The sequence below is a fragment of the Myotis davidii genome, unplaced genomic scaffold (genome assembly GCF_000327345.1).
Source record: "Myotis davidii unplaced genomic scaffold, ASM32734v1 scaffold173, whole genome shotgun sequence".
Classification (NCBI taxonomy): Eukaryota; Metazoa; Chordata; class Mammalia; order Chiroptera; family Vespertilionidae; genus Myotis; species Myotis davidii.
In genome coordinates, this window is record NW_006286303.1 from 785680 (window position 1) to 797398 (window position 11719).

General features: G+C 35.6%; 1 protein-coding gene across 4 annotated transcripts in view; it reads right to left on the minus strand.

Moving 5' to 3' along the window:
- Positions 1-253: 253 nt before the first annotated feature.
- CEP135 (centrosomal protein 135kDa) overlaps positions 254-11719 on the minus strand; it is a 70029-nt gene continuing 58563 nt past the window's right edge. For 2 of the 4 annotated variants that reach the window (XM_015560089.1, XM_006757795.2), the window contains 5 exons: positions 10358-10567; positions 9030-9232; positions 7768-7872; positions 5809-5922; positions 254-429 (listed from right to left, as the gene is read on the minus strand). In XM_015560089.1, coding sequence (XP_015415575.1) covers positions 5823-5922; positions 7768-7872; positions 9030-9232; positions 10358-10567 — 618 coding nt within the window. In that variant the 3' untranslated portion in view covers positions 254-429; positions 5809-5822. Of the gene's footprint in view, positions 430-5808; positions 5923-7129; positions 7337-7767; positions 7873-9029; positions 9233-10357; positions 10568-11719 lie in introns of those variants that run through there. The other 2 variants (XM_015560090.1, XM_015560088.1) reach the window with 2 other exon arrangements.

Here is an 11719-nt window from a genome sequence, read left to right on the forward strand (position 1 = left end):
GTGTTAAAGATACAGGTTATCAGCACAGGTATGAAAACTAAAAACACTTTAAAAATAAGTACTGTAAGAGTATTTATATACAAATATGGCTCATTAAGAAAAAGATTAAAACATAATGTGATTAATACATTATATTAATTCACAGTATAAACACACATTGAGGAGTAATTTAAGTCAGGAATAAAAATACAGATACATCAGTTAGCACTATCAATACATATTTTTTTCTGTCATATGCATGAAAATATACACATAGATATATAGCTCTTTTAAACTATTTTTTACATAAATATTCACTGATTTAAATAAAAGTTGAAAGAGGTAGAATTTGTGTCAATTTTCATGATTTCAGGAACAAGTACTTCAAATATATTATTACTGTTCTGTCTGTAACAAGTCCATACAGCCAACTCATTGAAAGTCAACATTCTGAAAAAGAGGGGAAGGGAAAGGTGGGTTAAAATAAAAATGTTAAATCAAGCTCAAAACATCATGAAAAACTTAGATTCAGTAATGTTTTAATTGAAATTATATTCTCTAATACAACCCTTGCCTATTTAGTGGTTAAGTTGTACTGTTTTCTACTTCAAAAAGATTCCCTTCAAATTACCAAAATACAGCAAAATACGTGAAGACTAAAAGAATGACACATAGTGAAAAGACTGGAATAATATAGCATGTTAACTGAGAAAAATCACTCAAAACATAAGATATGTCTAGGTTTAATAAAATACAAGTGTATACAAATACTGAAAATTATGTTGTCTGAGTTTTAAAATGTTATGGAGAGTCAAATATTTTTCAAAATATGTTCATGTTATATGTTATCTAATCATCCTCCCAATTAAAACACACACATTAAAATATGAAAAATCCCATAATGGAAACACTGAGAAAGTAATTACATTGTTCTATACTTAGGAAGACATACTTAAGAAGATATTATCAGACATGCTTTCTAATTTGATGTAAAATAACATTTTTGATGAGAAAAAAATTGGAAACAAGCTCTATGTCCCATAAGAAAAGAATGATAAATAAATCCCAGGATATCCATGTGATAAACCATTAGATCACTATTTTAAAATGGTATTTTTGAAAATATTTTTATTTTTTAAAAAATATTTTTATTGATTTTTTTACAGAGAGGAAGGGAGAGGTATAGAGAGTTAGAAACATCTATGAGAGAGAAACATCGGTCAGCTGCCTCCTGCATACCCACTACTGGGGATGTGCCCACAACCAAGGTACATGCCCTTGACTGGAATCGAACCTGGGGCCCTTCAGTCCCCAGGCCGACGCTCTATCCACTGAGTCAAACCGGTCAGGGCTGAAAATATTTTTAATGATAACAATAAATCCTCATAACAATATTAGGGGGGGGGGGAACCACAAACAATAAAACAAAACAAAAACAGGATAAAAACTACGTTGAATATGATCTCTATTAGAATTACATGTATGTCTATGCATGTGTATGTTAATTACAAATTAAATACAAGATGGAAGTATACCAAAATGCTAATTGCTATTTTCTCTGGATTGTAGGATTAAAAGTGATTTTAATTTTACATCCATGTTAGTAGCAGCGCTTTCATAATAGCAACCCAAGTGTTCACCAACTCATGAATGGATAAAAAAATGTGGTATATACATACAATGGCATATTATTTAGCCTTAAAAAGCAAGAAAGTTCTGAGACAAACTCCAACATGGATGAACCCTGAAAACATTATGCTAAGTGAAATAAGCCATTCACAAAAAGGACAAACACTGTATGATTCCATTTATCTTGCGGTACATAGAATAGTCAAATTCATAGAGACAGACTATAATGGTGATTCTCAGGGGGGTGGGGGACTAAGAGAATGAGGAGTAAGTATTTAATGGGCACAAAGTTTCAGTTGAAGAAGATAAAAAAGTTCTGAAGTTGGATGGTGGAACAAATTTGTTCACAACAATGTGAATGTACTAACTATTAGAGAAATGTATACCCCAAAATGGTTAAAATGATAAATTTAATGTTATATTTTCCATAAACATTTTTTAAATGATTTTTATTTTCTGTATATTTTTGTATTTTATGTCTTTTCCAGTGAGCATGTATTACATACAATAAAAAAAAGTAAAAATAAATTGGGTATATAGTTTAACTATTAGAGGCACTGTAAAATATGGGTTGATATGACCATATCTTACTTATTTTTGAGTGCTTATGGACAAAGCCCTTAATATTAATTTTGGTGATAATATTTAGAAAATATGGGTGGAAATGGGTTACCAATGAACATCATCATTAGTTTATTGGGACTTTGCTAATGGTTGAAGTTTCTAATCTATATCTACTATTATGGCTATCATAAAAACATGGAAAACAACAAGCACTGAAAAGGACTTGAAAAATTAGAACCCTCACATTGATGGTGGAAATGTAAAATGGTACAGCTGTGTAGAAAAAGTCGGGCAAGTACTCAAGAAGTTAACAAAGATTTTCCATATGACTTAGCAACTCTATTACTAGGTACTCCCAAGAGATTTGAAAACAGGGACTAAAACAGATCCTTGTACACCAATGTTCTTAGCAGTGTTATTCACCATAGCTAAGAGATGAAAACAACCCAGGTGTCCATAAACTGATGAATGGATAAACAAAATGTGGTATGAACATACAAACGAATATTATCCAGGCATAAAAAGGAAGGAAGTTCTGAGATATTCGATGATATGTATTCGATATTTGATAGATATTCGATGACAGCGTTATCTGAAGTGAAATAAGACAGACACAAAAGGACAAAAGGACAAATACTATATGATTTCACTTAGATGAAAATGTAAGTAGGCAAATTCATAGAAGACTGAAGAATTATTGTTTAAAGGATACAGACTTTCTATTTAGGGTGGAAATAGTAGTGATCGTTGCACAACACTAAGGAGAGAGCCTAATGCTGAGAATTTAATGCACTGGGTTTTCACTTAAAAATAGTTAAGATGGCAAAGTTCATGCCATATATATTTTATCACAATTAAAAAAATGTTTTCTAATTTATCACATCTTTATCCCACAGGTGTACTGATGAGTTTCCCATAGGCTACATGATGTGAAAGACCAGGTAGTATATATTTTAGATTTGTGGGCAAAGGGTCTCTGTCACACTACTTAATTCTGCCACTGTAGAAAAGCAGTCTTACACAATATGTAAAAATATGGGTGTGGCTATGCTCCAATAAAGCGTAATTTAACAAAACCTAGGCCCTTCAAATATCAGTAACCCTGGAAGCTTCTGTATGTTAAAGCATAGCACATACATTCTGAGTCATTGAGGAAATGCTTACTTATCTCCTATGTACTTCTATTAAAAGAGGCAAAGAAATGCATAATTTTTTAAAAGAACTGACTACTATTTCTGTCAATGAGCCTGCATTTTTCACAGTCACCTACCTCTCAAACCCTGGGTCTGACATGCTTCTTTCCCATTCATTCCCATTTCCAGTGAGTCAGCAAAGTCATTGACACTTCCTCAGTCCTAGTGCTCTGGAAAATTGCTTTGCCTTATCTACTCAAGCTCAAACATCTGCATGTTCTGTGACCTGACAATTTCACTATTAAGTATACACCCAAAGAAATGCACACATCTGTTCACCAACATACGGTACAAGCATGTTCTTAACTCTCTGTAATAGCCTGAACTGGAAATTACCAGTGCCTGTCAACAATAGAATGAGTAAATGGACTGTGGTAAGTTCACATAATAGAATACTACACAGCAACAAGAATGAGCATTCTACAAGGACACACAATAGTATGGATGAATCCATACTGGTCTGTTGAGGAAAAGAGGCCAGAAATGTGTATCATTTTTAAAATGTCCAAAAGCGGCAAAAAAACCACTATGCTTTTAATAGTCAAAACGGTTACTTTTAGAGCAGGGCTTATGACCAAAAGGGAGCTCAAGTGAGGTAATGCTTTATTTCTTGATCTGAGTGCAGGCTGCATAGTTGTGTGTACTCAGTTTCTGAAAATTCACTAGGCTGCACACTATAAACATGACACTTTTCTGTACATATAATTTATTTTTTTAAATTGATCATCTTTGCTTTCAATAATATTATACTGATCCTGAACTGATTATACTGTTTCGTTCATAGCTCTTTCTGGTCTCCCTGCCTCTGGTTTCTACCCTGCCCAATAAAGCCCAAATACAATTTTGAGTTAATCTGCCAGGAACAGTTTTTTCTTTTTCTTTTTAATATATTTTTATTGATTTCAGACTGTGACCTCCTAGTTCATAGGTCAATGCTCAACCACTGAGCCACACCAGTTGGGCTAGGAACTGTTCTTTCATCTTAACTCTTCCCTTGTATGCATGATATACACAGGAAGACCTTTAATGGCTCCCCTTGACTTACAGAAAAAATCTCTCATTTAGTCTCACATTAAATAATTCTATGTATCTTACTCTCCACGCCTTTCTCCTTCATTATTCCTCAACAGCCTGTAATTCCAACCAGATTCAGTCTATTGTGCCACATGCATTCCTGTCTGTCTTTGTCCACACTTGTATCATCCAGTACTTGTACCTTGAATTTAGCACTTCATAAAGTGCTAATATTTCTCTGTGATGTCTCATATCGTCATGGACCAGAAATGTTCGATGAGTTTTTATAATTATACTAGAGGCCCGGTGCACGAAATTCATGCACAGGGGGGGCAGACGGGGTATGTCCCTCAGCCCAGCCTGCACCCTCTCCAATCTGGGATCCCTCTCACAACACAATCCAGGACTGCTGGTTCCCAACTACTCGCCTGCCTGCCTGCCTGATTGCCCCTAACTGCTTCTGCCTGCAAGCCTGATCACCCCCTAACCACTCCCCTGCCAGCCTGATTGACACCTAACTGCTCCCTTGCCGGTGCGACTGCCCCCAATTGCCCTCCCCTGCCAGCCTGGTCACCCCCAACTGCCTTCCCCTGCTGGTCTGGTACCCCCCCTACTGCCCTCCCCTACTGGCCCAGTCCCCCCCAATTGCCCTCCCCTGCTGGCCTGGTCAGCCCTAGCTGCCCTCCCCTGCAGGCCTGGTCTCCCCCCTCAATGGCCCTCCCTTGCAGGCCTGTTCACCCCCAACTGCCGTCCCCTGCTGGCCATCTTGTGGCCATATGGGGGCAGCCATCTTTGACCACATGGAGCCAAGAAAATACATTGGGGAAAGGCTAGCCTCTTCAACAAATGCTGTTGAGAAAACTGGGAAGCCCCATGCAAAAGAATTATACTCAATCACTATCTTATACCATATATAAAAATTAACTCAAAATCGATTGACGTTCTAAATAGAAGAGTTAAAACTATAAAACTGTTGGGAAAAAAGACAGATGTAAATCTTTGTGCCCTTGGATTAAGCAATAGTTTATCAGGTATGAAAGACATAAAAGGCACAGAAAATATAAATAAATTAGACTGAACCCCCCCAACTGCCCTCCCCTATAGGCCTGGTAGCCCCAACTGCCCTCCACTTGTAGTCCTGGTCACCCCCAAGTGCCCTCCCCAGGCTGGCCATCCTGTGTCCACATGGGGGCGGCCATCTTGTGTGTTGGCATGATGGTCAATTTGCATAATGCTCTTTTTTTAGATAGGATATACTCTCATCACCACCACCACCACCAAATAGAACATTCCATTATTCCCACCGAAGGTGGTCAGAAAGTTCCCCTGATCACTTTTGCAGGCAATCTCCTTGCCTCCCCAGAAAACTACTTCCTGAATTTTCATAATCATAGATTAGTTTTGCTTGTCCATGGTGTTACATACGTACCTTTCTAAAAATTATCAGTTTATATGTTCAGGAGAATGTAAAGGAGATTTCAGAGTAGAACTAAGGGGTGGTGCGGGAAGACCATGCCGACGCATCTCCTGGATTGCTCGTTCTCTGTCAAGTAAGATCAAATAAGAGATAATATCAAAAAGGGCTATACAAATATAAGGTGCTGCTATTGTTGTTAATGAAATAATTACTACTCAATTAATTTCTATTTACTAAATTTAAATCCCATGTCCTTATATGATTTTTAAATAGTAGATAAAAGATTTCAATTAAAGGAATTGTATTATAAGAGATTGTTCAAAGGCCCTCTGAGCACAGATTTCCAAAGTTGGATGATTCTTCCCTTTGCTCCTTCCCTTCCCACCTCTTCTTGCACATAAATCTAGCCCTCTGCCTCTTCCTGCCTCAAAACTCCCAAATGTCATAGAGTAAAGTAATCCATTCTCTATTATGCTTTCCTTCCCTGTGTCTGTCTGCCCCACAAAGCATGGGGACTGCACTACCATCTCCTTGTGAGCAATCCAGGCTCTGGCCTAGACTTTTTATGCCTTGAGTTCTTCAGTATCCAGGATTTCTACATACTTGGGTGTTTCACAAATGCTTTTTCACTATTATTCCCCTAAAGAAACTTTTTTAGATGTTTTCTCCACACTCCATGAAATTTTAATATACAGGTACATTGTTTACATACTGTAGCCCTTTAGAGGGCCATAAATTATGGTAATACCTAGGGGGTTTTGCCACTCCTTCTTCCCCCAAGAACCAATTTTGTCCCATAGTAGGCAGTATTGCCCCTTTAAGAATGCATAATCTAGTTGGATGTTAAGAAGGAAAGACATGGTCATGTGGGTCAAGGTTTCTTTGGAAACTGGGGTAGGGAAAAAGGAGAGAAATTAAGGGGGTCTATAACCTTACGCAATCGAGAGTTTGACTTAGGACCTGTGAATTGAAAGAATTTAAGTTATCATTAAGAAATATAGTTCAGCATATTAAGATACTAGGTCTTCTAAATTACGAGATTAAAAATAGCTTTCACAACACTGACACAATCTCAGGCTTCATATCTTACTAAGATAATAAATATTGAATTCCTAGCAAATTCTGTCTATATGTTAAACAGCACATCAATAAACATTTTAATGTCAATGGGTAAGAATAAGAGAACTAAAAAACTGACTTAATAAGCAATTTTTCCACTGTTTGAGAATATGATCTCAGAAATGTTGTTATCTATGATATTAATATAGTAGGAAAGACTAATTGAAGACACTTGATAACTGATTTAAAAATCAGATACTGATTTTAACTTTAAAGCAGGTCTTATTCCTGTGTGTAACACTTAGGGATTAAAATTTTTAACATACTGAAGCAAATGAACTGAAATACAAGTGAATATGAAAATTACTAAGCCATAGAGAGTACATTATAGAGGTTGGGGAGCACAGGCTTTAAAATTAGACCAGACTTGCCTGAATTTCATTACTGACTCTGCTATTTACTCCTGTATGACCCCCGTTTCCTAAAATATAGGCATAATAATAGGTTGTTAGGATTATCAAATATATACATAGTATCTGGTACATATTTGTTAAAGTCCTTATAATCAGCATCATCACTTATTTAATGACTTGTATTTAGTTTTCAATTGGATCATATTGTTTTGGACTCTTGTGGAATCCTTACTAGCTTGTTTATTCCCTAGCTATATCCTCTGAAATAATGACCTAATTTTGCTATGAAAAACATTCACACAGTATCTGCTACTTTATTTACTGTAGTGATATTATCTTTTACAACGCTTGTTGCCTTTTCAGGAAGAATTACTGAAGAAATTTATTTTGAGCATTAATGCTAAAAAACAGTTTGCTACTTGTAAGCTACATTAAATACTTTTTGAAATAGGACAGGACATAAATAAAAACACTATCTAATGCTGAAAGTTTTTCTTACCGTTCATATCTTTCAGTTGATATCTGCCTTTTCATGGCATCATGATCTGTTTGTAATTGTGCCACTTTAGCCCGAAGCATGGTGTTCTCCCGGCTTTGACTAGTTCTTAAAAACAAATTTTAAAATTCAAAGAAATAAATAACAAATGTTCTGTTTTGTAGAGTGTAGTGTCATAGATTTTTTTTGTGATTAATAAATACAAAGGAGATGATACTTAAGAATGAAAAAAAAGGGAAGATTAAGACTTTCAACAATAATTCTTAAAACTTCTGGAGCTTCTATCACAAAGTTTCCTTTTTCATGCATCTTATTTAATAAACACTTAGCATGTGCAAGTCACTGCAGCAGGACTGCAGATACAAATTTGAGTAATGACAGGATTGTAATGTCTAGTTGTAAAGTATCTTCACTGACTTCCTTGACTCTTTCTTGCCTCAGAAAGAGAAATGTTTCTAATTCTTTTTAAAAGTTACTTATCCCACTTGTATGTACCATCTACTCTGGGTTTCCGCTCTTCTTCCCACAAATATACCTAGCCCTCTCCAGGCTAAAAAGACACCATCATCAACGTCCTCAAAGGTAATCAATACACGAGGGTTAAACTGCCCAGGTTTCTTGAAGTACTTCTCCTAATCCACAGTGTGAAAAGCTGCTGACACTCCCATCCTGAAATGCTCTCTCCTTTGCTGACTCCTCTCTTCCTTGTTCAAATTTAGTAATTTTTACAAAGTTCCCTCATTCACTTTCATGGGAACCATCTCTGGTGAAGATACACAAATCTACATCTCCAAACATGGTATCTCTTCTGAACTAAGTCCCTAAACTTCCAAAAGCAGCAGCCACATAAATAAAGTATTTTGGTTTTTAACCCCTTCCCCAACAATTTTTTTGTTAAAAACGTTTCTTTTTCAGACTAATTTTTTTATTTTGGTTCTATATAGTATTTTTGATGCTGGTTATGAAAACAGTTTGTAACTCGTCTTCCTATAAACCATATTTTTTTACCATATTTTCTTAGTATACTCGTCGACGACTGAAAAAGAACATTTTGTGAAAACGAGTATACACGTTTCTGCCGGGGAAGGGGTTAAACTGCCCTTCACACTCCCTTCCCCAATCTCCCATTGCAAGTTTAAAACATTTTTTTTTGTTCCTCCAATGTTTTTAATCATTTGTTTTATGCTACAAATCTACAATTTACTCATATTAAAATTATTTTTAATAAGCTATTTTCCTTACATAGATTGATTTAAGACACTTACAATTTGCTTTCTGAAAGGGTTAACTTCTCTTTAAGTAACTGAATTTCTGTATCCTTCTCTTGGGAAGTTAAATGAGAATGAAATTCTTTATCTCTATTTGTAGCCAACAATGATTCAAGATTTTTAATCGTGTGTCTCTCACTTGACAGTTGTGTTTTTAACAGGTCTGATTCTGATTTTACATTTTCTAATTCCATCACAACCTACAGGAAAAACAAAGGAAGATTACTTCGGCACTTTTTTTTTTTAACATTTCAAGAAAAACAATCTTAAATATGTTACATGACTTCTTGGCACATTTTAGACTTATTCAGAAAAATTATCCGCAGAGCTACTAGTATATCCAAACACATCAGTTCCTTCATTTTGGGTACCAGTTAAAAAACCTGAACCACTCTTTTAAGTATAAAAAAATCTTATTTTCAAAACAATCTTTGCTATTTTCAGTAAGGGTTTATTTGGCTATGAGATCTACTCCAACCTTCAAATAGTTTTCTAGTACTACCTTATCAGGAGAGGGTCATTATCATAAACTCTTAAAATATGGCCACCCTATCAGCAAGGAGGCTCTTCTGATCTATTAAATCTGTGTCCTCTGACTACATGATTAAGCCAGTATTTGAGCTTCTCAGTACCAGTAAACAAAGATACTAAATGAGTGAAAATTGAAAACACCAATGTTTGAAAACACACATTTAAAGTAATGCTTCAGTTTGGGAATGGGAAGTTCCAGCTAACTAGACTTTTAAAGATTTAAATGCCTTGAGATTTTTAAAAAATAGATTTCAGAGAGGGAGAAATAGAAATATCAATGATGAGAGAATCATGGATCAGCTGCCTCCTGCACATCCCCTACTGGGGACCAAGCCTGCAACCCGGGCATGTGCCCTGACGGGGAATTGAACCCTGACCTCCTGATTCATAGGTCAACACTCAACCACTGAGCCAAGTTGGCCGGGCTGCATTGAGATTTTTATCAGGAAAAATATTCTACTTAGGAAGCAGTGAAGTGCTCACCACTCCATTTAAGTCTTATCTTTAAACAAATAAAGAATGTATTGGGATATGCTTCTATTCTATAATGAGAAGACTAATATCTCCTAAACACCCATCTACTCTAAAACAGACAGCTCCTAATTTCATCACCACATTTGCCAGAGAAATCCTGGCAGAGAATCTAGTAGTCAAAGTTAGTTCTCAAAATCCTGCAGTCAAAAGTAACTACTCCAAAGGGGAACAAATATATTAGGTAGTGAATGATAAATTAAAACAACTAGAGTAGGGCTCAGTAAAACAATGTATTACAACAATATCTTATAAGTTCTTACCCTCTCATATTCAAGGTTTTTAGCATTCAATTGTTGGGTCATAATATCTTTGCCTGAGTCAAGCTTAATACAGAGTTCTCTAAGAGATGACAAATCATTGAATACTGTTGCTTTCTCATCTTCTTGATGTCTCAGCTCTTCTTCTAATCTAGATATGGCTTTTGTCATTGATGAGATCTGAGATTCATAGGCATGATGTGCATTTATGTGCTGAAAATAAAAAAGAAACAGATAAAAAGTTAGAGTAACCCAATAATTTTAAAGGCTTGAATTTGTGCTACAACCTCACTTCATGAAAATGTAAGTGCCAATATTTGCATATTTTCAGACACTCTCAAGAAGTTTCCTGCTATATTTAAAGATGGCCTATTTAATGCTTAACACATGAATTGCATATAATTATTAATCATGATAAATAAGTACTTCATGTATATATTTAGAAGATAAAAAAATGAAAATTATTGTTCTAGGGTGTTGTGAATATGAGAGTTCTTTGAACTACAGTAAATTTTCCTCTATAAATTGTTTGTTATAATAATGCCTTTTCAAGAAAAGTCACATATATACAGAGTGAGGCAAAGTTTACAGTTGTTCTTATGGAAAATAATACAATAATTAATAAATAACAGTACAAGAATGAACTCTGTGTTTCGTGTACTCACAACTGTAAACCTACTTTTGCCACAACCTGTACTTATCACTCATCAATTGTCTTTAAATTCTGAATTTCAAAATGGAGTTTGCTTTAAAACCAAATACCTGAAGTCATATTTAAATTTAATTTAATAATACACTACTTTATAAGATAATATTAACTGAAATAATGAGCAAAGTTTGAAATACTGGTAAGATACTTGTCTTAGAAAAATCCACAATTTAAATTCCTCACAATTTAGATTATGAGTAATAAATACAAAGTGACTTAAACTCTACTTCTAGAATTTAGAAACAAGTCCCCACTTGAAAATTAATTCAAACAGGCCCTTCTGAAATGAGTCAACATGAAAAATAGAATGCTGCGTGTAAAGATTTAATAAATGTCAACAGTTTCAGAAAAGTAAACATTTGGATTTTCCAAATATTAATGAATTAATAAAATCAGTTTCCCGCAAACAAATGAAATATTAATATATAAATCAATTACACATCTATACTAATAAAAGGGTAATATGCTAATTAGTCTGGATGTCTTCCAAACATCCTTCCTGACAAAGCCAGGGGCGTGGCCGACCTGCAAACAGCCGGAGGCCCCTCGCCCAGGCCGGCCCCACCCCCAGCAGGGACCCCCACCCCGATCGGGGGCGTGGCTGGCCTACAAACCACCCCAGGCCCCTTGCCCAGGCCGGCCCCACCCTCAACCCG